Source organism: Aspergillus neoniger (assembly GCF_003184625.1).
Source record: "Aspergillus neoniger CBS 115656 unplaced genomic scaffold BO87scaffold_22, whole genome shotgun sequence".
NCBI lineage: Eukaryota > Fungi > Ascomycota > Eurotiomycetes > Eurotiales > Aspergillaceae > Aspergillus > Aspergillus neoniger.
The window spans coordinates 445350-471595 of record NW_020291150.1 but is presented as its reverse complement, the minus strand read 5'-3'; the positions used below and the strand labels follow the sequence as shown (position 1 = coordinate 471595).

Here is a 26246-nt window from a genome sequence, read left to right as displayed (position 1 = left end):
CGTGCAAGGATTTGAGTGAATTTCAGATACAGAAAATGACTTCCTATTTTCCTGCACAGCAAGCGGCATACGCGACGCTACAAATACTAACACCTATCTCTGACCCTCACGTTGAAACGATTTCGCCTCACCTCTCTTCTCCATGTTGTCTTATACGGAGCCAATTGAGTGCTGAAGACGCTACTACTGTCTATCTGTTCTATATCAACAGCTATTAGACGTAAATAAAGGAAATAAAGACAAGATACAAGAACGACAATGCCATTGACTGATCATCATCATTATCGATCAACATTAAGGTTATTCTATCTCATGAACTTAGTTATACAATGGAAGAATTCATGCCACAGCTCGCAGGAGCTAGGCTCTATAAGACATGGTAGCGATGGCAAGATCAGTGCAGAGCAAGGATCTTAGCAACAGCCGCCTCGGCAACAACCATGATAGTAGCCTGGATGTTACCGGTAGGAAGGTCAGGGTGGATACTGCCATCGACGATGAACTGTACAAGATACAAGTTAGCAAGATGGGTCTCAACAGTGCGGAGCAAGGCAGCAGTGGGGATGGGGGTGTACATACCAGGTTGTCAGTGCCATAGACCTTGGTGTTGAGATCAACGACCGAGGTGCCGTTGTTGTAGCGGCCATCGTCCGTGCCAATCTTGGCCGAGGTGGTGTAGTGCATACCAGGGCTGACGCTTCCTAGGATGGCGGAGACGTTGGTGTAAGTCTCCAGCTGGAATCCGGTAGAGGGGGCGGTCAATTCTCCGACGATCTGCTGGAGGAAAGCAGTGGCGGCAGCGCGATCACCGGCAGTCGTGAGGTAGGGAGACTTGTCCCAGACGGTGGAGCCATCAGTGTCCAGGCCGAGCACACCGGAAGAGGTGAGACCGTGGGTCATGTAGGCGGTAATGGTGACTTCGTTGGTGCCGGAGGGAGCACAAGAGCCCTGGTAGTAACGCTTCTGGCCGTCGACGACGTTGGAGGTGAAGAAGATCATGCGGTGCTTTCCTTCGGTGAGGAGACCGCTGCCCTGGGCGTAGAGGCTAATGTCAGAGACATCGGAGCCGTTCACGATGGCGTCGTAGTCGGGAAGGCCATAGCTGGTGCCGTTGGTCTTCAAGATGATAGAGAAGATAGGGTGGTCCTTAGCACCGATACCGACGGGAAGGTTGATCCAGTCCTTCTTGGGGGGGACGATCACGCCGCTCTGCTGGGCGATCTCAATCTGAGAGCTGGGTCCGATGCCGGAGTTGAAGAGGATACGAGGAGTGGAGAGAGCACCGGCAGAGAGGACGACCCTTCCGTTGGAGCCCAGAGTGATGTTCTCCCGGCGGCCGAAAGAGTTCTCGACCTCCACACCAGTCACTTGGCTGCCGGCGCGCAGGAGGCGAAGCACCTTGGTGCCGAGACGGAGGTTGAAGTTCTTGCTCTTCTCAGCCAAGGGCAGGTAGGTGCGGACGGGACCAGCACGCATCTGGTCCTTGATGTTCCAGGCAGGGTAGCTGTAGACCTCGTGCTTCTCGTTGGGCTCGGCAATCATGTCAACGGACTTCCAGCCGATCTTGTTGAAGAAGTTGGAGAGGACGGTGTAGAGACCCTGGTCGTAGCGCTTGCCATCGGCGGAGGGCAAGATGGTTCCGGGGTTGCGCTCATAGAGCCTGTCTGCAGCAGGCTTCACGTCGTCCCATTTCCATCCCTTGGGCCACTTATCGTTAAAGTCACGGTCCGGCGGGTGAACGAAGACCATGTAGTTCAAGGTCACACCACCACCCAGCACACACCCAGCATAACCGGCGACATCAGAGCAGAGGTATTCCTCCCACTGAGGCAGGGCACCAATGTCAGCAGACAGTCCAGGCAGGTCAACCGCAGTCAAGGTCTTGTTCCAGACGAGGGTTTCATTGGATCCAGTAGCCACGGTAGGTCCATAACCTCTCTCCAAGAGCAACACGGTCTTGTTGGCCTCGATCAAGCGTTCGGCAGTGATGATACCAGACGGTCCACCACCCACGATGATGTAGTCATACGAACTACCCTTCGGCGATGCGTGGACACGGGGAGAGGCCACGGCCCCAAGAGCAGAGCCAGTGGCAATGAGGCCTGCAAGCAGGAAGGATTTCATGGTGAGAATGATTTTGGGTGAGGATAGAGATTCTCATCCAGTCATGGTGAAACGGGCAGGTCCCTTTATATTTCCATAGGGTCCGCGAAGGTCCCGGAGAAACGCTTTTTGGCACGCACCAAGTTGCCTTCTTCGTTTCCGCTTAGTCAATAACTTGCTAGCTCCTCAGGAAAATGAACCCGATCATGTCATAAGAGTAGCCAAATTGGCTCTTTTCCGCTAGCTCCGTACCAAATCCCTCCGATGTACTCGCAAGTCCCACTACCCAGGTCCCTCAATTACTCAGGTTCTGTCGCCTGAGTCTGTATGTCGAAGAATATTCTCGTTTCAGTGGACCGCCTCCCGATGACGATCGTTTCCTCATTTGCTGTTATCTGATCGTTGTAGATGCCATTATTGCACAGGTGAACCGATGAGGTGGGTAGGCGAAGACAACCAGCGGCGACATTGCCTTATCATTGGCAACCGAACTTTGGGTTCAGTGGGCCCCGTGAAAGCGCCAGCCGCCTCTAGCGCGAAGACGACGGATTTCAAAAGCCTGACAAAGCTAGGTTTCTAGGGGAGAGTGGATATGAGAGCCTTTGGTGCACAATATGGAAGTGGATATCTTAATTAAATTCGGTTGAAAAACTTGGCGGTTGAATAGGCGAAAACAGATGAGTGAGGGTTGACAAATGATTATTCACCGTCCATGCCGGGTCTCGCCGTCCCACTCGCCAACTCGGTAGACATCTCTGTTCTAGAAGTTGGTTCAGGGTTCATGGCTCGCTTGCATCGGGCCGTACGGAATTGATCAATATAGCAGTGGTCGTCGAGCACGCGACACAGGCCGGACGACAGGGATGGTGGACAGGCACAGGACTCTCATGATTCAAGTCTACCGATTGACTTTTTTCCCTGTCTAGCTTATCTGGACGTCTGTACTTGCAGTCAGCTCTGTAGTGTCGATGCAGTCAGCCCTAGCATTAGTGCCGGCGACTTTATGTTAAACAAGCTAGCCAGTAGTCCGGATCCTGCAAGAACAACATGCTGGTCTGGCTAAGCTTTTCCCCCTTATCTCGTGCATACTCACCCAGCCTAGTTTCAGCTTAATCTGAATGTGAAGGTTTAACCGCCAATATTCGATAGATCATAGTTGAGAAAGCAGTCAACTCTCATGTGCATCCAGCACCTCAATTCAAGATAGTGGTGGTGCCATCTGAGTGCGTTGATGAATATAGATAAGAGGTGAAGTGGTTGCATTGCATTTACTGCCTGCAGGCACGTGCAGGTGTCTGCAGCAAGCCAGCCGCTAACCCCCTGCATATGGTATGTCCACTTCTATAGCATCATGGATCCGGTGTAATCCATCCTATCCCAATCCAGTTTGATCTCCGGAGTGCTTTCTATACTACTCTAAATCCCAAAATGGATCCCAACGCGCTCTACATTGCGCTCTTCATTCGTGATGATCCTCCTAAGCCCAACGACTACCACTGGGCGCTCTACTACCACCGCATCAACAGCGGCATCAAGTACCATATCACCAACGAAGGCAACGGTTGGATTCCCGGACATGGCCCCGAATCAGGGACCGGCATCCTCAAGGCCTTCCTCCTTGTGGGTCTGATTCAGATTGCAACCATACCGTCCACTACCTCAGCGCAGGGGACTTTAGACCGTGTCTGCCGAAACTACGACGGACATCTGAACGACAGCGAAAACAGAACATGCCGGACGTGGCTACTGGATGTGTTAAGGGATCTACAGGAGCAGATGGGTGTGCTACATGGAGTTGACATCAAATCACTAGAGAAAGAAGCGATGGACTGGGGCAATAAGTACGCGTTTGAGGCTTGTCGAAATGTTCAACCAAGACCAGTGGAGAAGAGCATGTACATGGTGTGAGGCATTTGGTTCACCTAGTTCTAATCCTTACCTCATTCAAGAGACTTAATAGATTGCACCAGTATCACTCTTTACTACTACATACAGTATGCAAAACTCCTCTCACCGCCCTCCCCTCATTACCCGGCAGAATCAGCCCAATTCCTTCTCCGCCCCGCATTTCCAGCACTTTTTTTCCCGCGTCGCATTATCCACCTATCAATCGGCCAATATCACCCCAATCTACACAATTAGACCATCACAATGAGGGTAATCTTTGATCCAATAGCCCTTCTCATAGAGTATCATACTAAGTAGTGAAACACAGATCGTCGATCCCCAATCCGCCACCCTCACCAACATAGAGGTCCTGGCCTATTTAACGGCCAACCCACCACGGCGACCACCGAACCCGCCGCCGAACTCCAGAAACTGGGTTCCCAGTCCGGATCTACGAGACCACAATACCGTTGTTAAGGAGGTGCGCATCCCTTTATTGAATTGATATCCACACCCTATGTGTTTCTCTGTCGAGTAGCTATGCGTGGTTGAATGCATTGCCGGGCTCTTTAGACGGTCCCCAGCTACGCACCACCCAGCTGCGGAGTACACACTCTTTCTTGCAGCACATGCACAAACCAGAAAAGCTGACACTTGATCAAATCATTATTAGATTCACAACTACGTCACCCGACTCTCCCCCCATCTCCTCAACTACCCCAAATACACGCACCTCACCCCCGCCCAAATACAAGCTCAGGCACAGTCCACCACAACAACAGCCATTCCACCATCCCAGATCAACGCCCCCACGCCGCTCGACCATGCGCTTCGGGAGCTCGTCACCAGGTTACAGCCCTACGGGCTCACCAAGGCTGAGGTGCTGATGATCGTGAATCTGGGGGTGGGGTTACATGCACCCGCGACGGAAGGAGAGGATGGTGAAGAGGCGGGTGAAGGAGAATGGGAAGAACAAGAAGAATATGATGAGAATGCGGAACAGCAAGTCAATGGTGGAGAGGATACGAATGGGATGATGGAGGTGGATGGGGCCGAGGAAGCACAGGGAGGGGAAGGGGAAATACCAGAAGAAGATTACGGGGCGTTGGCGCTGTTGGATACGGTTATTGAGGAGCGCGAGGAGAGATTGAGTAATGACGATGTGAATAATGTTTTGGCGATTATTCGGGAGACGTTGGGGTCGGGGATGAAGGGACCGGAGGGGGAGGGGATGGATGAGGAGGTATAGATTTTTCTTTGGTGCGGACGGTACTACTACTATATATACCATGATACTATGGCTACTGACTACTGACTACTAAACGTGGTAGTTCTTTTATGTGGATTATTACGTTGCATGTGATAGTACTAACGAATTGTAGCATATTCTATCTATTCTATACAGACCCTGGTATATAATGAAGTATCCCGTGGATACTCTCCGGCATCCCGACTCAAGAAGGAATATCATACAATAGAAACAATTAGCCCTTACGCCTGACTGCGATGAAACCAGCAAAGCAAGGAGGGTAAGGCCAAGCACATATGCAAAAGCATCACATCAGATCCTCTTCGCTCAAAATCGATAATTCATGAACCCCAAACACCATGTAGATATGCACGGTCATAACTGATGGCAAGTTCTGGCTGCGGTTTGCAGCTTCACAGTATAATGAAATAAGCAGAATGAACAATGGACCACATTTGTGGATAAATAGTAAGGCCCACGCCAGCCATGTCACCAAAGGTGAATCGGCAGGCAGTAATTATCTCTCAAGAACCAGTCTTGGAGATAGATCACCAGATGCCTGGCTTTTCTTTGCCCTTGATGACGTTTCCGAATCGGTTGTAAACCGGCTCGTCGGCGTCTTCGCCACTTTCTTTGCCAAAGGGACCGAAATCATCATCGAACAGCTCTTTGTCATAGCTTCCACAAACCTCAGTGTAGGCCAGCCATTCACCTTTGTCGGTCCAGAGACCTCCCCTGCCACCGCGCATGTCCCACCATTCTTGTCCTCCCAAGAGGGAAGATTGGGCGGCGTCGAACCCATTCGGGGTGCGCATGTACTTGCGGAGAAGGGCACGAGCCCATGGTTGATACCACATCTCTGACCACCACTTGTCGAGGACAGAATGATCCCCATCGACATGCAACAGGGCCGGTACAGATGCCGAGTGAATGTTGGTCATCAAGGGGAGGTTATGCCAAGTATGGTTGCGCGGATTCGGAAGTTTGTCGAGCGTCTCATTGAAAGGCGGGTTCAGCCAATCATCCTTGCCAAATTTGAGCTGGATGAATGGATTACCGAGGCTCTCAGGTGTGATATCCGAAGGTATCAAGAGGCGTTTTTCTCTGGGGACGCCATGCTGCATCTGCACTGCCGAAGTCTTGGTGACATTATTGTAGTGAAGCCATTCGACATCCATCTTGGCATTGCGCATGTTGAAAAACAGACGGGATTCATAGTCGACTCCAATGCCATACTCATAGCGGGTGCCAGACTCGAGGCGCGGTTGGGTAGCTCCTGTGATATTGGAAGCATCAGAGATGCCTATAAGTGTGTAGAGCCATTCCATGAATCCATTCGCAGAATCCCGCCTCTCAAGCTCCCGCACATATTCCTGTCGACCAAACATTTGCGTCATAGCTAGGTAATCTCCCCGTGCATTGCGGTGTTGATGCACGAACCGCAGAACCTCGGCGTATATCAACTTGAGATCAGCTGCCTGACCAACAACCGCGCCAGGCTTGAGCCAGCGCGGCCGATTCAGATGTCCTTGTGGGTGGATATCCGTCTTCCACCCATAAGCGTCCGGGGGGAGGCTAGACTCTGGGACTGTCACACACCCTGCATCTAGGGTGAGCCCGGGGAAACATTCTTTGCTCGCTGCAAACAAAACTCTCTGAGAGTATTTCTGTATCGTTTCCTGCGAGCCTGTACGGTACGGCCTGTCAACAGTCACGGTACCATATTTTCGGAGCAATTTTTCATTGTTCTCCCTGAGTAGATTTTGGAACCTCTGAATCAGGACCTCAGGGGGTAACTGGAAAAACACGTCCTGGGAATCAACAATAAGGACGAGATCTTCATCCTTTATTTGTGGGTTATACGCCAGATAATTGTATATGCCGGCTATGCGGTCCACCATGGCAGCGTAATCTGTGTGCCCCGTTGGAGGCGACTTGCCATAGCTAATCAATGTGGGCGGTGGGTAGTTCAGTATCATCGACGACGTCAATGTGCGACAGAGTGAGGCGGACTTTTGCGATGCAGGTATAAGAAGGTGGAAAGACGGAGTTGACTTTTGCAGATTATGCGGAAGACTATCATTTCGGTGCAAAACATGACCCGGGGAAGTGAAGACAATCGGCAAGTCTTCGGGGCGCTCACGGGAGGGGGGATATGATGGGTATCTCAACCAGTAGCTAACATGTGGCTAGGAAAAGAGGCACTTCGTCAGTACCACTTCATTGAGACAGTAAATCACATAATCAACATACTTGACTAGATCGCGACAACAACAGCAGCGTGAAGAAGCATGTGGCGGCCAGGATCATCAGCGTTCTAACGGGACGAGCTCTGAGACGGCGAGGATGGAACTCTTGCTGCCATAGCATCGTCATTGACGAGCGCGCCGTGTGATAATGATCGGCCCATGGGCCGTCTAGGATGCCCTGGAATGACATCCTGAAAGCAGTGGAAGTGGAAACTTTGCTTGGACACTAGATTAGAGTACCGCTGCTCAGCAGCGGTGGACGGACGATCCGACTGAACGTCAGATCGTGCTCAGTAGACAAGAACCGCTGGGTTTAGCCAAATATAGAAGAAGGTCTTCCCAACGATAAGCATTCCTGCGAGCGGGACATGCGATCAGAAAGAGCAGCGAAGCTGACGGGGGGATATCGGATTAAGAGAAATCAATGGGGTTGCTAGGCGCCATGCTGAGGCAGAAAGGACAACAGTCAATGGTGACGACAGCAACAAGATGAAGAAGAAGAAGAAGCCAGTGTCGGGGAAGAGATCCATGCCACGCGGACACAAAACGCGAAGAGGAGGAGGGAAAGTAGTTCAAGGTCGACTCGGGCGGGAGACCACTTCAGCAACAGAAAAGTGACCGATTTGGGTGAGGATTTACGTCGGCGTGTGGAACCGGGCCAGGGACTGGGGGAAAGTAGCTGTCCGGTCATTGGCCTGCCCTCCTCTTTCTTTCCTGCGGATTTCAATCGACTGGATGGATCATGAATTACGGACTCCTCGCTTTTCCCCTTTGGTTCCCGGCCCTGGCCTCCGTCGGTATTGCGATGTGCGAGTATCGCACCCTGCACCCGTTAATGTCCCACCGCATCTTTGTTTCTTTTTCCTTTTTATTTTCTTCCCCTGCTCTGCAGTACTTTGTCGGTCTTTAGCCGGGCCATGAAAGCTTATCTCCTTGTGGGATCTACTGATCCCACCCTCAGGTGCATCTCCTCCATAGTGAAGTTGTTCGCCTCAGCCCACGAAAGTCGGTTACTCAGCGGGAAACGCCCTCGTTGGATCTGGCCGCGTCATCGAGACTGCACATCCCATACTGCCCGTGCCCTCCCAGTTCTTGGCATGAATCGGATGGTGGTTTCAGATTGCTTGCTCATTAGTCCATCGCCGGCCCTATGTTCGGCCTACGTTGTGAACTGACGTCTCCCTATGCATGACTCCACATTGCCCATTCTACTTTGGACCTAGATTCCCCCGACCATAACAAGCCATGCAGCCCGGACGAGTGCCGTCTCAAATCGTGCTCCATCTACGGCTTTGGATTGCATGAATAGAACAGACGATTACGAAGCAGGCGCTTCGACTAGCCACTTTGTCGTTCCGAGGGCGTCTGATAGACGGTAGTATGAACTGCATGAACCCCAGGCCCGTTGAGCCGGTTAGCTACTCCCGAATCCTAATGGGAAAAGCCCGCCTATCAAATAATTTCCCGGGGCTGAGGAAAAGCGCACGGTACTATAGTAGTAGACACACAGAAGCACACTCGCAATCCTTATGTACAATGCCAACGCCCGCCATAATGCAATCAATGGCCCAGAACAAATCAACAATACAACAATATAGACATTTCGAAGAGCAATGGCTCATTCCAGGTATATCTCTTCTCGCAGCCGTTGCAAATTGCGGAAGATGCCACCCCCCGGGCCTTCGCTTTCTTGCCGCCGATGACCCGTTGTTGGTCCCTTCGTAGACGATCCGGACGGCTGCTGGGACTGGTCGGATCGGCCCTGATTGTCTAGGGCCTTGCGACGGTCCTCCACGATCTTAGCCAGGCTGTCTACGAACCGGGTCCGGGCCTTCTCCTCCGCAGTGCCCTTCCAGACAAGTGCCAATGTACGTAGCGACTCAACACGTCGCGAGGCAGCTTCAATCCCCTCCTGCCCGCCACCGTTGCTATCCAAAAGCTCCGTTACTTCCTTTCGCAGCTTCTTAGCCACCTCTTGGCCCTTCTCCTCGCGACTGTGGCTCTCAGGCCCCGGTTCCGGCGCCGACACCGAAATAAATGATGATGTTATAGACGTCTCCGATGGCGGGAGGGGCCATTCCATGGCATCTCCGAAGGTCTGCACCACTTCTTCCAGTCGTGCCCGGACTTGGTTCAACGTCCGTAGCTTGGTGATATATTCAGGGTCCTGCACTGTGATTGTCACCGCTGGCTCTCCCTGTTCTCCAGTATCTTCCGATTCCTCCGCCCCGGCGATCTTGTCATTGTCCGCAGCGCCCGGGACAAATCTCTCAATGTCACTCCGTAGTGCGTCCGTCAACGTGTCCGAAAGTCCAATAGTCTCTCCACGCAGCAATTCAACTTCATAAGCTAATCGACCTCCGCTTCGTAGAATCTCATCGGTAAGTTGTGTAAGGGCCGTGGAATGTCGAGCATTCTGCGCGTTTATTTGTGAAAGGACGGTCTGGACTTGTGTAGACAGTTCGGGCAGGGAAGAGGCCCCCGCAGGACCCCGCGAGAGGTTCGTTTGAGATGACGCCAGCGTCAGCGCAGGAAGAGCATTGTTGAGGTACTCGGCAGGATCAAAGGACTGGTCAGTGAAGTCGGGTGTCATCTCGAGTGACGGGCGTGAGCTTGGTACTTTCGCAGCTGTAGGAGCCGGACTGGGAGTCGGCGAAGGAGCCATTGTTTCGACAACAGTCTTCTTGATCGGGGGGTGGATGGGCAATTACGCCCTGTTCCAGCGCTATTTCATAAATCGACAGCCCACCGTAAAGGTCAAGGCACAATGCAGTGATTCGTCAGATAGCTAGCAACAAGGTCATGCTTGTCTACGACTTTCGGCTACTGCTGCTGACATGAAGCCAGGCACACCGCCCTCGGCAGTATAAATTGCTTATCTGCCGCAATAGATGCATATATTGCTCAAAGCGACTGAGCAGAAACACACAGCTATTGATGGTCAAATAAACCAATACCTTCACATTAGTCTCTTTTGATTACGAAGGGAAATCACAAGGTAATGTTATTATTGAATTAGAGGCAGAATCGTCCCGTTTAATACACAAGCATGTAACAAAAGAATGTGGGTATCGTCAAAGCCAGATAGGACCCCAAGCAAAAATGGGGAACAAGTGAGTGGAAAGACACAAGGCTATCCGGCCTTGTGGTGTCTCCAAATACATAGATATTGTTCAGCGTCATTAGCATATTCTCATCAGAAACCAGGCAATGGTCCTCTCCAGCGCTATCAAGCCATCAAATCATGTGGCACACCGCACCTAGATGTCTTCGACCACGCGCGCATTCATTGCACGCTGGAATCCATCATCAGGCTGTTGGTATCGACTAGGGCCTTCGCCAGCATTCTCTGCCGCAGCCATTTGTTGTTGCACAGTCTGGTTCATTGCCGGCAAAAAGATGACTTTGCTGTTGGCTGTCTTGGCCATGGCTTGCATCGCCTCGAGATAGCGGATTTGCATCGCAGGTGCAGAAGACAAGATATCAGCGGCCTAAAGATGGAGAGTTAGCTCATGTCGAGTACTTTGATGAAATGGAATATGTACCTGACGCATCAATTTGGCCGACTCGACCTCAGCACGAGCAGCAATAACCTTACTTTCACCGATACGCTTCGACTGCGCAGCCATAGAAAGAGAGTCCTGCAAGTCTTCGCTAAAGATGATGTCTTTGATGAGCATGGACTCAACCTGGACACCCCATCCACCAGCAACGTCCTCGATTATCTCTGAAGTCGACTGAGCGATCTCTTCACGGCGTTCAATAACGTCCTGCAGAACTCTTGCGCCGATGACATGACGCAGTGTAGTCTGAGTACGCTCCACCAGTGCCTGACGGACATTGGAAATACCAAATGCGGCTTTGTGGGGAGAAACGATCTGGTAGTAGATCACGGAACTGAGGTTCAGGTTGACATTGTCCTTGGTCATGCAGCTCTGACGGGGCACTTCGACGATCTGAATCTTAACATCCACCGCTGTAAGATGCTCGCTCAGTGGGTTCACTTTGACCAGACCGGGATCGACGGAACGTTCGAATCTGGAAGAACATCAATCAGGACATATATTCTAGAGTGATCGTCGTGGGGGTTCACGAACCTTCCAAATCTCGTGATCAGGCCGACTTCACCCTGCGCGACTGGTTTGAAGGGGTTGGGGCAGCAGAAACAGCATGGAATGGCACCCAGGCAACCAAGACATTCACCAAGCCCGTGAACTGATAGCGACAAAGGTCCGTTAGGCCAAAAGCGCTTTGACAGTGTAATATAGGATAAGGCCAAAACTTACTGAATGAAGCATACCATCCGTGCGCATCGGGGTTATCTTCACCGTGCTGGATTTGCTGCGCATACTTGGGTTGCAGATCGTCCAAGCGAGCTGGTTGCACATTAACCAGACCCGCACCAGGTGCGCGGGCAGGGTTAGTAGGTTGCTGGACTGGCGCCTTGCCGTTAACATCTGCGCTTCTTTCGGCTGACATTTTCAGTTACTGGTAGGAGAAATTGCAGGTCGTAGAGTAGTGTACAGTGTGTAGCGGTAATCGGACTAGGACGGTAACCTAAGCTCGTAGGGGAACGGAATAGCAATTATTTGAAGCCAACGAGAGAGATAAACAGGGTGCGCTGGGAAGGGTTCGCAGCTGCAACGGCAAATATTGATAAAAACTAGCAGTCGGAATGATGAACTGATTGAGAGAGATTTAGAAATATGACATCGGAAGAGGGGAGTGAGGGGAATTAAATACCACCGACCAGCTGCAACCTTAGTTTCACAACTCAACCACTTGACGGTAGGCTTCCCGTAGGGTAACTAACACAATGAACTACTCACATCCTACATCTACTGTGAACTCAACTCACATGTTCTCCGCAGCGGTGGCTGTGGGTCGCTAGTTTTGGTCCTATGGGACCTTTTTGGGGGCGTCTTGGCTGCTTGGTTCCTAAGTTGGACCCTCTTCTTAGCCCATTCCTTCTGGACGCCTCGTGTCCTTGATCCCTGAGGCTTCCCGCCCGCCAGCTGTAAATTTACTACTTGTTGTTGGAACCATTCAGGAGCTCTGCTCTTACTCCGCCTCCCAAGGCTGAGCAACTTAGAAGGCCCCAATCCGTCCATATAGTGCAGTCTTGTCGCTGAGGATACTCCTGATTCTCTCACTTATCCCAGACTCTGCCACGCTTACGGTCAATGACGGACCAATCTGCGCCAATGTCTTAGACTGTGCCCGAGGCCGAAAGGCGCGTGCCAGAGAGGAAGTACTAAACGCGCTAAGAATTGGAACTCACCTCTGATATTTCGACGCTACGCTGCTAATCATGCAAATTACATCATTCTAGAAGACGAAGACGGCTATGCGGCAAGCAGGCGAACCACACAAGTTCCTTCCACCAACCATACTGAGGATTGGGGTTACTAGCACCATAGGGCAGCATATGGATGGGACCACTCAATCAAATTCAATGTGCTTTGATCACCTGGCAAGCATACCTTTCTCTCCCTGTCGTTGCCCCGGCATCGTAGTACCGTCCTGTCAACATCCACGTGAGCTTTTCGGTCTTTCCAGCTTGTTTTCTAGTGACCAATATCCCGCCGGGTTGACCCATGGCTCTAAAGCTCACAGCCCTCTCCGACACTTCGGTCGGCGATCTCGTGTTGAGATCAGCGGGCGAAGGATTAGGTTTGTGCTGTGCAATCACCCCAAATACAATGGTGGTGCTTACCGTTACACAGGGGATGACAACATCACTCTTAACCCAAAAAATATAGTATGGGCCCTACTTGCGCTATACTTCTGCTCGGCATAAAAGATCCGATAGACAAAGAGCTTGTGACAATTTTTTGGCACCTACGTCGATCTACAGTGAGGCTCTTATGGGCAGAATAAGGGCTCACGGCCCCCCACCACGTATTTAGCGCCAAGTAATCGGGCGCACTGAGGCAGTGCTTCCTTTGCATATTGTGGGCCAAGGCTCAACTGACCCGGCACTGGGCGATCGATAGGAAGGCCAATCACCATGTTACCATACTTCCGAGAATCATCTCTTACACCTGATTCATAAGATAAGTAGCTCATAGAGAGACAGAGGAACTTATACTCGAACTCAGCACGGCCAGGGTGCTCTTGTTGAGTTGCAAACAAGCAGAAGAAGAGAGACTCCTTCCGTAAAACGCGCGCGCAGTTATCTAACTAGATACGGGCGGTATGTCTTCATGTACGTTCTAGTATAGGACTATAATCCTATCCTTCCCAGTTTTGTAGGCTGATCTATGTATGTGTGTGAAGATTATGAAGAATAACCCCTCAGAGAGATAGAAATCTACAAAATTCTCACCATACTCAGTATATAGACAGCGAAGGGAGATGATATATATAAGGATCAAGCTGTTTGTAGTCTCCCTAAATTATTTGATTATACTTACCCTCCTCCCGGGCACTGGGCATATATCTAATTAACAAACCTCTTCTTTCGCATGGTCAGTATCCAACAGTCATGGGAATCAAACCTACCACACTATCTACTTAAGCATCGACCAGAGAAACCTCTGTCAGATACCTGTAGGAGTGTCATGCAGGATGACTACCACTACACCACCCGGCCACCCATAAATAGCTCATAGGAACTACTGTAGGGTCAGGATGAGAGTATCTCATTCATAGGCTGTTGTCGTTATGTAAAGGACAACAACAACTTCAAGCGTGGTGACTACTGTACTACTATCTACACAGCAAGTATGCCTGTCAATCACAGATAAATCAGGCAATTCCGCCAGGGACCCTCAAATTAGCCGGTGGGTCATTTGCATACCTCCGTCGGCGCGCATACTTCCGTTGGAGTGTTAACATTACCACAACAGGAAATTGGTGTAGACACGCTGAGCCCGAGTTTCGGCTCAGGGTCCAGTATGCGGACTCATCCTTCTCTCCTACGAAATTGACATATTGCGTCAGTGATAATCATTCAACTTACAATGTAATTGCCCATTGGTAAGAGCGGGTCCTTGAATGTTGGCGCTTCTTCGGAAGATAGGAAGCCCCGATGGCTTGCACCAGATCATGCATAATGCATGTTCTTGTTTACTGTGTAGTTTACACAAGTGTAGCTATCAATTGTTAGGACAAAGGCGACTTTTCCAACGTCTTACTATGGTGTACAGCAGAAGATACACATATAGCTGCGACAGCTATTGATAGACTCAAAATTGGAAGCCGTTATCATACAACAGCATCATTGGTCTAGTGGTAGAATTCATCGTTGCCATCGATGAGGCCCGTGTTCGATTCACGGATGATGCACATCTTTTTTTCATCTTTTTTTTTTCCCCGCCACTTTCTTTCTAATTACCTTTAGGTTGTTTGTCTCATCTTTCTTTGTTGGTCTATCATGTGATTTTTGTTTCTAGAGGTCACCTTTTCAAGACAGGGGCGTTCGCCTGACTTGGGTAGACGTCATAACTCATTTAGATCTCATAAGATACAATGGAAGCTTCACTATTGACGTAGAGAAAAGAGAATTGGGCAAATGTCTCCCTTTTGCATTTTTTTCAAGTTCATGGTCTCGCCAGTTCTTTGGCGTCAATACTCAAAGCCCTCTGGGGCGTTTCGATTAGTGACATGTCGCACAATGTCGCGAATCCAGGCCTAAGGCCACTATGGCCTGGGCCCCGGGGTACGCACTTCAACCAATCCAGCAGGTACAGAATGGAGTACCCCTGTTTTAAGATGACGTAAGGTCGAGTTCTGCAGTCCCCATTGAAACGAATGTATCAAAATTGGCGTGACACAACTTTCACCAGATACTTTAGTCATTCTACTTCATTCCGTAGTAAACTGGCGCGTGCTTGAAATATGGAAGCTTTAGAAGGTTTCGTACCTAGTGTAATACATCAGAAGCTCAATGTCATTAAAAACAGAATGAGAGCAAAGCCAGCCGCAAATTAGCAGACTGATAGCCCCGATTCGGTTTCAGATGAGCACACTCCTCCTTCCTCCCACTACTATTGCTCCATTTTTGACGGCCGCCCCTTTGTCTTTGCCATTGTACACAACCAATTATTCTGGGCATTTCAGGAACCCCGCATCTGACCTTTCAATGCTTGCAGTTTCTTCTAAAATAGCAACAATTGCTCAGCCCTGCTTAGTCATCTACCCTGAACCCGAAAAGGCGCAAGCGGAGAATCCCTTAAAATCGATCGACGAGAAGACTGACCAGGGGATTTGCATGGTGACAAGCATTTCCCTCCTGTTCCTCAAGCCGGAGCTGGTCTCCCCATGCCTTTTGGAGATTGACGATGAGTTCGTTCCACAACTTGGTGCTACAGGCAAAGAAGGCGCGCGCTGTCATCAATTACAGAGGAAGGAAGTCGGATGCCAAGAAGAATAATCTGTCCAAGCATGCTGCAGGCTCATCATCAGTGTCCTCGTCAGTGTACGTCGTGTGCCCCTCATCGCATCCCGTGTTCTATGCTCAAAGCGTAAAGCATGTCCATCGCTAACCTACGTGTTGTACATTTATAGTGTGGAGCTAGTTCCGACGTCTTCCCCCTGGGATCTCCTCCCAGTCGAGATTCAGATCAAGATATTCGCCCACTGCGGTGTCACGGATTTTCTGCCATTAAAGCTTGTCTGCAAATCTTTCTATCTACTGCTTAACTCGCAGGAGCAATGGATCACCCGGCAATACCTCCGTCAACGTCGCCATGGAACACTCCCCTCCCCGATAGATAGCGAAAGGACATATACTCGGAATCCGGAGGATGATGCAGTGTTGCTATCCGATTTGTTTCCACCGGCGAAGAGCGCCAAGGGTGGCCACATATACACTTTCAAGTATATATCCGGCCTGCGTCGCCGGCAGACGCTTTGTACAAGACTTTGCTGCTACCTCGCGGACCGTGTTATGGATCGGTTTGTGCACAGCGAACCGGCGTTCATGAAATCCATGTTTACCTCCAAAGCCGAGCGCGGCGTCTTCGTGCAAAGGACGACTGCGCGCTTATGGTTTCATCTCGCTCCGCTCATGTAAGTATTGGCCTCTCAGTCGTCCTCTTCAGTGCATCTCTAACGCATTCCTCTCATACAGGTATTATACTCTATACTTCCTTGAGACCTATGCTCTTGCCAGGCGAGAGCAGACTAATGTTCTTCTGCGTGACTGGGAAGCTGGACGCTTGCCAGTTCCTGTACCCCCACACATCCGTAGAGCCATGTACCGGGACTTGCAAGTAAAGATAATCAGATCACCTCCTTTTACTGACACCCCTACCCTCATAGCCACGCATCACTGCATGCAACTTCTAGTCTCATACTTGCGGTATACTGTACCACCGGATGAGCCTACAGTTTCGGATGACAGTTGGATTGGATCCTTGCTTACAGTGTCGCCATTCCTCCGAATAGTGGAGTACTTCTCCGCTGAAATCGGAGATGGCGGCAATCAGCGGATGCAGCGAAAGGACTTCATGCACAATTTTCATAACGATATCACCCTAAATGAAAAGGACGACATCAACATGTTGGTCTTCCAGAATGCCCCGAACGTGCATTTGCATGGTTCCGTGGAAGATGTCTGGTTCGATGTTGTGAAGGAGGAATTGGCTTTAAGAAAGGCGGCGCCGCATCATGCAGAGCGCGTCATGGTTTGGACAGGGTTGCCTGTCCTATTCAGCTGCCAAGACTGTCGAATTCCAGATGGATGGCGTGCATAATGCATTCTGTCGGTTTAGCAAGCATTGCATTCTTTGCATTCACAAGGCGAGGCGTTTCATAGGGGTTTTGGTGTACTCCATGGCGAAGAATATATCCATCTTCATGGCATGAGCTCTTTGCTCGTTTGGGTGTTACTCTTTTGACATAACAATATTAGCAGCGGCTACTACAAATGAATGGAGATTTCTATTACCTTGGTATCGGTCCATCAATCTGTAACAAGAATGCATTCCTCAGTCCCATGTAAGCTAGCCCTATGCCCTAGGCTCCTTTCTGGGAGTGAGATGTTTGTATTGTTTGTTTGATAAGATGCATCGATTAGAGAGATAGTCGCGGCCGCGGGCATTCTGCTCTCCCGACTAAGTAAATAGCTGCCGCATCATTTACTGATCGACAAGCTCCAAGGGAGCATCTCTTCCAATTGTGCTATACTAACACCATATGTGATAAATGTGATATACCATCCCTTCGCATGCATCAAACACCTCCAACCAGCCTCACGACACCACAATGACGCAAACAAGCCTACTAAACACCTCATGGACACTCCACCGTCTCTCCCCCCTCCACCACGGAAGAGACTTTGACAGCCTTGTCAACAACCCCGCGGCTCTGAAGTTCTACGCGACCCGACTACGCGATCAAGTAACCGCAGCCTCCTTCCCGATTGCCCTCCAATCCACCGGTCCACTGCCCACAACCGACGACGACACCCTCTCCCGAACCGGCGCGCTGCAATCCTGCACCTGGGAACCCATACCCAGTCTCTCATTCTCAGACATTGAACACGAACGCGACCCTGACAATGGATCTCAGGCGTCGAACGGACCTCGATCCCGCGCGCGGACTCAACGCTCAGCCCCAGCCTCACATACGCCCTCCCAACAGGGAAGTGGAATCCTCGTGAAGCTGGAGTACGAGAACGCAACATACAAAGCAGCTCTTCTTAGCTTGTCCTCTCTCCCTGCAATCCAGACCGAAACCGTTTCGAAACCTCGCACCCGAACTCGCTCTCAGACTCAAACACATGCTACCCATCTACCGCTCCTTCTAACCCGCTTTCCTGCTCCTCTTCGACAAACTTTCGTCTCCTTTCTCTCTTCGACCTTCGACACGTACTGTTCTCCGCTTCGTCTTCCCTCGCGACTTATAGGCACAGCCTTGAACACATACATAAACACATTGACCTCCGAAGATGGATCCGGGTCTTTGAACGCAGTCGAGATTGTCAAAGAGCTTCACCTCACGCTATCGTTCCCCGCCCTTGCTGCGCCGGATTTGCGTACTTTGAATATTACAGTTCCACGAGAGTCGTTGAGCGGGTTCCTTGGTGCTGGGAATAACGGTGATGGAAGTGAGTCGGACGTTCTGGCCGTGCTTAGTGCGTACCTGGAGGAGCATTTGGCGATGAAGTTTGATTTGAGCGGTGGGAATGCGGAGCCCACCCTCAAGGGACAAGATCATGTGCGCCTGTCGCGGATCGCTTGTGGGGGGTTCGTGCTCGGTGGAGATGGGAAGCTAAAGCTGGTTGCATCGACACCAGCTGGCGACAACGGCGATTCGGATACCACTGCTGGTCGGAACAATCATCTTGCATTACGTGCTTGCGAGGTGTTGCTTTCCGATATATTGCGCAGAGCTGAGATGAGCGAGGAGGATAACCACAAACCCTGATACATCAGAACTACGGAACCTGCATAGACAAGCGAATATCGAAGAAAACCGCTGATGATTCTGATTTCAAATGCTACCAACAACATATCTAACGGATGCTGGGAATATACATTCTAAACGTCTGTCTTGTATCGTGCAATGTCGTGAATCGTTTACAGGTTCGGATCATGACCAGGTAGCACACCTATATGAGAGAAGCGCCGGGCTTCACTTGGAATTAAACCTTCAAGGTTCCGATGCACGGCCTTCGGATTCAGCGAGCCGAAGCGCCTCATCTACTCCAGGGACAAAATGAGACATGCCTCCGCATCGGTCGACTATGCCGCTTCTTTCGAACATGCGGAAAACGCTGCGATTCGAAAGGCGACAGAAATAGACACTTACTCCGAGATTGATGTAATCATTCACAATCTCGGAGAGGACCTGCGTACCGGAGCCATCGATGCTCGTGACACCGTGAACGTCAAAGATGACGTTCTTATTCGACTCTGGGGGCCGCAATCGTGGGAGGGACGGATGTGCGCGATTGGAGCCATAGAACTCTAGACGGCGCAAGCGATTCTTGAGATCGCCAGTGTTGGCGAAGGTGAGCGGCTCGGGAATCTTAACAACAAGGGCGCCGTCAATGAGCTCCACGTTCTCTGAGTGCATTTCGGCGTTGTCGTATTGGTCGGATGTCCCGGCTATTTTCCCGAGAATCTGGATGCGAGGCTGGGTGGAGTGACGGATCAGTATCAGAATTGAGAGCCCAATGCCAAGCGCGATACCCAGCTCCAGCGAGTAGAATATAGTGGAGACGAAGATGAGAAGCATCAATGCAAGCTCTGTCCAACCACGCAGCCGGATGAAGAAGGCGACGTCGTGGGGACATTCCTCTATAAGACTGTATGCGACGACCGATATCGTAGAGCATAGTACAGCTTTCTGTGGTGGATATCAGCACATGTCTTACCCAGTAATACTCGGGGATTGGAAAAAAAAAAACTCACAGGAAGATAGTATAAATATGGCAAGAGCACCATAATAACAATGAAAGTGATAACACTGAGGAATATGCTGCTCATAGGAGAGCGTGCTCCCGTAGAAGCGTTGACTTTGCTCCGTCCGTATCCGCCAAAGGCAGGGAGAGCCATAAAGCAGCCCCCAACCACATTTGCAACGCCCAGAGCAACCATCTCCCTGTTTGCACTGACAGACATGCCTTGGACACCGTCTCGTCTCTCCCCGAGGCCCTTGGCAGCAACTGAGGACTCGAAGAAGCCAAGAATAGCAATGATGAAGGAGGTGCTCATAGCAGTGCGTACGTGCTTCAGATGTTTGAGTTGGAAGGGCCACCTGAATGCGAAGAGCCCAGTGGCCGTGTTCTGGACTGAGCCTAGAACTTCCAGCCCCTGCTCGTACCATCCAAGACGCCAGGTCAGGATGGCCGAGAGGATCACAACAAGGATACGGTCAGGAAAGTAGACGACCTGAGGGTATCGTGGTTCGAGTGCTTTTTTGATCGTTCTGAGGTAGGTGGGGCACAGGGTCAGTAATGATGCATCTCCTTTATGGCCCTCGGTGGGGGTGTGGTACATACCGAAAAAGCATGATAATTGCAAAGCTACCGAAGGATACAGCAGCTGTAAGACCATGACAGTTCTTGATATTCTGAGCGAAGAAAACAAGCTTCTGCACTGTGCTGCCATGGCTGACGCCGGCCTCTTTAGCCAGGTCCGCCAATCCAACCTCAGGGATGAGTTGGTCAACAAAGATGACAAAGCCAATGGCAGTGATGAAACCTCTCAGAAAAGGTCGACTGAGCACATTATCCAGGAAACCCAGCCTGGTAAGTCCAGCGACTAGTATCATGGCTCCTGCCATGGCAGTGGCTATGCCTACGACCATTGCGCTTGCGGCCTCATCGTCCTCCTGCGAGTGGCCTTGTTTAACGCTAGTTTTGACAATTGTTCCCGTCAATAGTGACCCAGCTGCTTCCGGACCAACAACGAGCAGAGGACTGCTTCCCAGGATTGCATAGAGCAGTGGCATGAAAACGAATGAGTACAGGCCGTTGATAGCTGGCGCGTGGGCGAGGTTTGAAGCCAAAGATAGCGCCATGGGAATGTAGATTGATGCGATTGTCAAGGCTGCGATCAAGTCGCCTCGGAGGAAAGACCAGCGATATTGTGTGATCCAGTTGAAGAACGGGATGTAGTATGAGAGGTACCTGTATCTCAATCAGTTGTTTCGTCCTGAATCCAAAGCCGAGAGACTGTATATTCCAAACCTACATCGTCTTATGGTTCTTCACAGGCCACGCCAGACCTGACCCAGTCCTCGGAGGCAGGTTCTCCGGTCCTTGTACAAATGTTGGGTTTCCATTCCCATTCCGAATATGTCCTTCAGGTCCACCGTCAACCTGCGGCGTCGACAAACCATCCCTCGTACCGTATGCGGGACCTCCTTGACCATCGGCCAATTTCAACAAGCGAGTTCTATCGTTCGGTTCTAAGGTCTCGGGAACCCGTTCAGGCGGAGGATCTGCGGAGCTGTTTGACAGAGGTGCTCGGAAGAAGCCCGCAAGCCAGTCCCGCAAAGAGCGGTGTTCGAAGTGTCCGCCCTGCGGATTGAGATCCGTCATGTTGATTCGGAGAAACCCGGGGTGAAAAGCACGATCGAATCAAACAGACAATGCACGCTATAATGTCGCAGAAAACGCCATAAGGAATGGCGACTTCAGCGGCGAGGTAAGATGGGGGAAAAAAGGAAGCACAGTTGTGGTTGAGCGATTTGCGAGACACGATTGCTAGCGCAAGGAGCGGTGGCTGTTGGCTAAGATAAGTCCATCGTTAGCGGAATCGTAAGTTTTCGGACGAGGCAAGCAGGCCCTGATTGGCGGTGGAACTGAAAGTTTTAAAATACCAAGATATTTTATTTTGTAAGGCTGATGCACGGGCAGAGTTTTGCCCTGCAAGCTCTCTCTCTCTCTCTGTCTCTCTCCGATCTGGCAGAAAGTTGAGACAGGCGTCGATGACGTTCGGACCCTGAAGATAAACATACTAAAACTGGAGAACAACCCACTCATGGCTTACATAACTTTCTTTGTTCTCCCTTTATCCCATTCCGGTATGTGATGATGCCCTCTGTCTGTAATTGATTTGAATAATCCACAACTGGTTCAGAAGGTAGTAGTGCCAGACATTGGGGTAATTGGGCATCCAACTGAGAATGTTACACAAGCAATCTGCATATAATGCTTACACAATTGGTTGCCTTTTACCCAGAGGGTCGTTGTTCTACGGAGTACCCTCCTAAACACCAGGCTCTTGAAGACAATGGCCACCACCATCCCAAATCACGTTCTGGTAATTGACCACTAGTGTACGGAGTAGATTCAGGCCACGCCAGATGAGTGCGCTACAATATGCTCAGTCCCTCGAAGATGAGTTGTTCTGCAAATGATGATGAATTTGGCCAATCTTGGGGTTTCGCTTACTAACTGATTGGTGGGCCTGTAGCACGGACCATCCAGCCCGATGATCCCAGTGGACTACAACTACTTTGTACAATAGCGGCCATCGGGCAAATGAGATAAGAGGACCTCTATGAAGCTGGACTTATGCCTTAGTCAATGTCTCGATTTGAATGGAGCTGGTTGTCTGAATCTATCTTTCTCGATACTATGTTAAGCAAAATGGGGAAAGAAATGACACCATTGCTCTGTCTTGTAGACAGCGGCCGGCATCGAAGAAAAACAATAAAAGACCAAAATAATCAAGCCGACTCGTGAGATGGTATAGATGATACTCATCCCATACATCACCACCTTCAGAGCCGCCCTATATCTCACCCTGGAGCCCGTCGCATAGTAAACAAGCAAGATTCCTGAAATACTCATCAGGACCAAGGGGGCTCCTGTTGCAGTCAGACTAAAGATGCGCCAGAGCATGCGGGTCATGTCTGATGGGAATTCCCAGTTCCAGGCAACAAGATGGAAACCAGAGAATACCAGAGAGGTGAGGTTGCAGATTATGGATCTTGGCTCATCATACTCGCTTCTTTTCCAGTCGAAAGGATCAAATAAGAAGCAACGAGGCAAATCCAGCCAGGTTTCAACCACAGTACCTATTCCCTGACTTCTCCCCTCAGCGCCCGGTGGACCCAGCCTATCTTGCACAATACTTGCTTTTTCCTGGTTGGAAGGGAGTATAAGGGTGGCACGTTGGACTCCGAACGGCTTATACCACCACAAGCCGTACATTATCAGCGCACAGAAAATAAAGGCCAGTGTCATCAGCTCAAGCTCACTGATGGGCAGACCCGCAGCCGCACGCGTGATGTCCAAACTGATAAGCCATACGCATTGAAGACAAGCAAACCCCTTGATAACAGCATCTGATGTCGAAACATTATGAATGTCTTCCTCCTTCATTAGAGGAAGGCCTCGGTCCTGTAAGCAAGCTTCCTCAGTGGCCGGAAAGATTCCTAGTTCATCTAGTATCTCTGCAATTGGTGTGAGCTAAGTGTCCCGGATTCCGAATCAGTTAAGTATTGGTTTCTCACCTAGGGTGGTCAGCTGAGGGCTATAATATAACATCCTTTCGACCATAGTATCTTTCACTAAAATTTGATGATTCTCGTTGTCTCCCTGTACAGTCCCGGCCATCAACGCTGGACCATCCCGAGTGTCACCATCCTGATTGAGAAAGGTTCGGGGAATGGCCACCCGGTACCCACCCATACAGGCATAAAAAGCGTGGGGCATGGTGAAACCAAGATGCTTATATCTCCTAAAGGTTTTCCTAGCCTCCATTAGCTCTTCGAAGGCTACTGCCACTCCGATCTCCGGGGCAATGGCAATCAAAGCCACCCATCCCAATCTCCGGTACCAAAGTCGTCGGAGAGGAGCCGTGGGCCAGTAATACAGCCAGCCACTGTACATATACCAGCCTGCTTCGCTCTCTTCGATGCTTGGTACATTCAGGTGTACACATTCCCAGGAGCAGACAAGGAAGATAGATACGCAACAGAAGATAATCTGAGAAGTGCTTCGGGTCGTCTCATTAGCGACCCATCCCACCCGTTCTGTTGCTTGGATTCCCGTGGCGACGTTCTGGGCGAAGACAAAGCTGGATGCAGTCCAGAGTAGTAGAAGTGTAGGGCGTGATAAGATGGCCATTGCGGTAAGTGGGGAGAGTACTGATCAATGATGTTGGAGGCTATGAACGCCAGACGACCGAGAAGGTACAGTAAAGGGCCATGCCCCGCTAGTGCATATCGAAGTCCAGGTTGAACGATTATTTAGCTGCTGTTTCTTGCTACTGAGGGTACACTCGCGTCACAAATTTCAGGCAAAACTGGCTGTCAATAAGGAAACACGAAATGAAGATTATAATGAAGAATGAAAAACTCCACCTGCAGCATGGCAGGAGGAGGTGGCAGGGGTAGGTTTAAAGGCGTTCAAGGCTATGAGGATGCCTGGTTGAAGCCTGTACTACCTCTTAAAACTGCCCAAGTACACTTCTATCAAACTTCCTGGTCAAGCCTGAATACACAGTGAAATTGTTGCGGCAGAGCCTCATAAACACCTTCCCTGCTGTAGCTGAAACTCAGCCTGGTATTGCCCTGGATCCAGGCTTACGGTTACGAAAGATGGCTGTGCAACTTGCCTCGAGTTGATTCTCCTTTACGTGTCGGGTGCTTCTACAAAGACCAATGGGGCTTACTGATATCCCGCGAGAACATGCTATGTTGAGTAAAACCGTCGTGTCAGGGAGTCTAGTAAGATTTATTTAAACTTTCTCCGAATAGACCATCTTTGATCAATGGCTAGTGAACAAACAGAACAAGCGAATAAGCTATTCGAAGCTTCTGATCACCAAATCATGAAGTAATCTATTCCAAGAATCAGATACTTATTGGGCACTAATAACTCATCAGTATTCATGCAATGCTGTCAAGAGCATCAGAAATCAACCCATCTTTACATAGTATATAGTCCAGGCCAACTGTCCAGAGCCGATGAAGAAATTGATTGGATATATATTGTTTAGCGTCAGGCTTTTTCTGCAAAGCAAACCACCGTGTCGTGAATGTAGATCCACACCTATGCCATCCACATATCCTGGCATTTCTATGGGTCATGAAGCTTCACAGCCACCAATGCCATTGCACATGGCCCTATACAGAACATAACCTAGGTTACACCATAGTCCCAGCACTAAGGTTCTGCTGCGGCTACCGCGCGAACACAATCTTTGAAGAATACTAAGTCTTGCATCTGAGTCATCTGGGTGCTTAAAATCATCTACGACTTTCACTGATTCTTCTCGTATGTCTCCTCTGCTTCCCAAGTGGCCTTATTTACCCCAAAATATGGCAGACTCTGTCACTAGTGTTTGATCTGGTCTAATAGTACTTAGGTACCCTGCCCAACTTATGCGGCTGGTCATGAACGGTTTGCCCCCAGCCTAATGTTCGGGGTCTGGGTATGCCTGTTGGACAGGGTCAGATGAACAGTTTTCTTGGCTTCGTAAAGAGTTGTAGTGGCAGATAAGGCTATTGGCTGCTGATTCTTTTCAAAGTCCCCTATCTCGATGCTTTCAGAATCTCGAAGTTGAGCTAAAAGTCCAGCTTCTGGTGTATCAATCCAAATCCAACGACTGGCTGCACGTCTATCGTTGATCTCTGATAGGAAGTGTGGATATTTTCTTTCTAAGAAGATCCCCTGCCATACTTTTTGATATGTTATCTTGTCAATTGATAGAGGTAATCGCTTGCTTTAACCATTAGGTGAACTTCAAGATGGTCACCCGCCAAGGCATGCTGGTAGAACCGGCATCAGAACTTTGATGTTATCTGTGCTACGGTAGGAAATCATGAAGACATCTAGACATTGTTCTCTGAGACGACTATCTTTACTGGGGTATGGCCTTAGCTATGCCGTTTGGGTTTGATGAAATAGATATACTAATCAACCATAAGGTTCATGCTTAGGCATCTCTGAAATCTCACGAACCATTTTCATTGAACACTCTAGTGATATGTTTCACAGTGTGACATCAATCTGTAAGCTGACCTATCTTACTTCCATTTCTTTTTCAGCTTGGGGGTGGAAGCAGGGATCACCTCCATACTGGTTTGCTTCAGCATATGCTGTCTTCCTCCTAAAACCATGGCTTTCATCAATAGCAAACTTCAGTGCTGAGTCTATGTAAGCAAAGTTCAGATAGCACGGGATATTTGAGTAGCATTTTGCGCAATACTTCATTTTATGCAAGTACTCCTCCTATCCCAGCATGATATGTCTGGTCAATAAGAAGAGCTACAAATTTTAAGCTCGTGCCAATATCCACTATTCCGTAGAAACCCCTAGTCTAAGCTGCTTGACAGGAATGGAT

General features: G+C 50.0%; 9 protein-coding genes and 1 non-coding gene across 10 annotated transcripts; 3 read left to right on the top strand and 7 right to left on the bottom strand.

Annotated features, from left to right (window-relative positions):
• Nucleotides 1–394: 394 nt before the first annotated feature.
• On the bottom strand, nucleotides 395–2124 carry BO87DRAFT_398315 (cellobiose dehydrogenase; the record flags this gene model as incomplete). The annotated part of the gene is made up of 2 exons (XM_025625367.1): nucleotides 395–502; nucleotides 580–2124. 2 exons carry the CDS (start codon nucleotides 2122–2124, stop codon nucleotides 395–397), a joined length of 1653 nt encoding a protein of 550 aa, XP_025478360.1.
• Nucleotides 2125–3294: 1170 nt separating this feature from the next.
• On the top strand, nucleotides 3295–5386 carry BO87DRAFT_417146 (uncharacterized protein). Its single transcript, XM_025626795.1, has 3 exons — nucleotides 3295–4005; nucleotides 4319–4471; nucleotides 4664–5386. Exons 1-3 carry the CDS (start codon nucleotides 3532–3534, stop codon nucleotides 5237–5239), a joined length of 1203 nt encoding a protein of 400 aa, XP_025478359.1. The 5' UTR covers nucleotides 3295–3531; the 3' UTR covers nucleotides 5240–5386.
• Nucleotides 5387–5396: 10 nt separating this feature from the next.
• BO87DRAFT_100481 (glycosyltransferase domain-containing protein) lies at nucleotides 5397–7816 on the bottom strand. Its single transcript, XM_025617786.1, has 2 exons — nucleotides 7493–7816; nucleotides 5397–7428 (listed from the first exon to the last, which is right to left on the bottom strand). The coding sequence occupies exons 1-2, from the start codon at nucleotides 7676–7678 to the stop codon at nucleotides 5788–5790; spliced, it is 1827 nt and encodes a 608-aa protein (XP_025478358.1). The 5' UTR covers nucleotides 7679–7816; the 3' UTR covers nucleotides 5397–5787.
• Nucleotides 7817–8256, bottom strand: BO87DRAFT_100480 (uncharacterized protein). Its single transcript, XM_025617785.1, has one exon. It carries the CDS (start codon nucleotides 8177–8179, stop codon nucleotides 7955–7957), a length of 225 nt encoding a protein of 74 aa, XP_025478357.1. The 5' UTR covers nucleotides 8180–8256; the 3' UTR covers nucleotides 7817–7954.
• A 521-nt stretch (nucleotides 8257–8777) lies between these two features.
• Nucleotides 8778–10272, bottom strand: BO87DRAFT_377941 (uncharacterized protein). The gene has a single exon (XM_025623682.1). The coding sequence runs from the start codon at nucleotides 10151–10153 to the stop codon at nucleotides 9107–9109; it is 1047 nt and encodes a 348-aa protein (XP_025478356.1). The 5' UTR covers nucleotides 10154–10272; the 3' UTR covers nucleotides 8778–9106.
• A 253-nt stretch (nucleotides 10273–10525) lies between these two features.
• Nucleotides 10526–12126, bottom strand: BO87DRAFT_377939 (slipin family protein). Its single transcript, XM_025623681.1, has 4 exons — nucleotides 11775–12126; nucleotides 11586–11703; nucleotides 11034–11526; nucleotides 10526–10979 (listed from the first exon to the last, which is right to left on the bottom strand). The coding sequence occupies exons 1-4, from the start codon at nucleotides 11965–11967 to the stop codon at nucleotides 10749–10751; spliced, it is 1035 nt and encodes a 344-aa protein (XP_025478355.1). The 5' UTR covers nucleotides 11968–12126; the 3' UTR covers nucleotides 10526–10748.
• Nucleotides 12127–14707: 2581 nt separating this feature from the next.
• BO87DRAFT_t165 lies at nucleotides 14708–14778 on the top strand. The gene has a single exon. It is a non-coding gene; the product is annotated as a tRNA-Gly (tRNA).
• A 995-nt stretch (nucleotides 14779–15773) lies between these two features.
• BO87DRAFT_311737 (uncharacterized protein) lies at nucleotides 15774–18864 on the top strand (the record flags this gene model as incomplete). The annotated part of the gene is made up of 6 exons (XM_025619559.1): nucleotides 15774–15938; nucleotides 16007–16503; nucleotides 16565–17160; nucleotides 17475–17476; nucleotides 17686–18008; nucleotides 18084–18864. The coding sequence occupies 6 exons, from the start codon at nucleotides 15774–15776 to the stop codon at nucleotides 18862–18864; spliced, it is 2364 nt and encodes a 787-aa protein (XP_025478354.1).
• Nucleotides 18865–18907: 43 nt separating this feature from the next.
• Nucleotides 18908–21559, bottom strand: BO87DRAFT_417140 (SulP family inorganic anion transporter). Its single transcript, XM_025626794.1, has 4 exons — nucleotides 21138–21559; nucleotides 20444–21073; nucleotides 19854–20370; nucleotides 18908–19788 (listed from the first exon to the last, which is right to left on the bottom strand). The coding sequence occupies exons 1-4, from the start codon at nucleotides 21485–21487 to the stop codon at nucleotides 19090–19092; spliced, it is 2196 nt and encodes a 731-aa protein (XP_025478353.1). The 5' UTR covers nucleotides 21488–21559; the 3' UTR covers nucleotides 18908–19089.
• A 490-nt stretch (nucleotides 21560–22049) lies between these two features.
• Nucleotides 22050–24025, bottom strand: BO87DRAFT_439820 (uncharacterized protein; the record flags this gene model as incomplete). Its single annotated transcript, XM_025627941.1, has 2 exons — nucleotides 22050–23349; nucleotides 23410–24025. The coding sequence occupies 2 exons, from the start codon at nucleotides 24023–24025 to the stop codon at nucleotides 22532–22534; spliced, it is 1434 nt and encodes a 477-aa protein (XP_025478352.1). The 3' UTR covers nucleotides 22050–22531.
• Between the last annotated feature and the right edge of the window lie 2221 nt (nucleotides 24026–26246).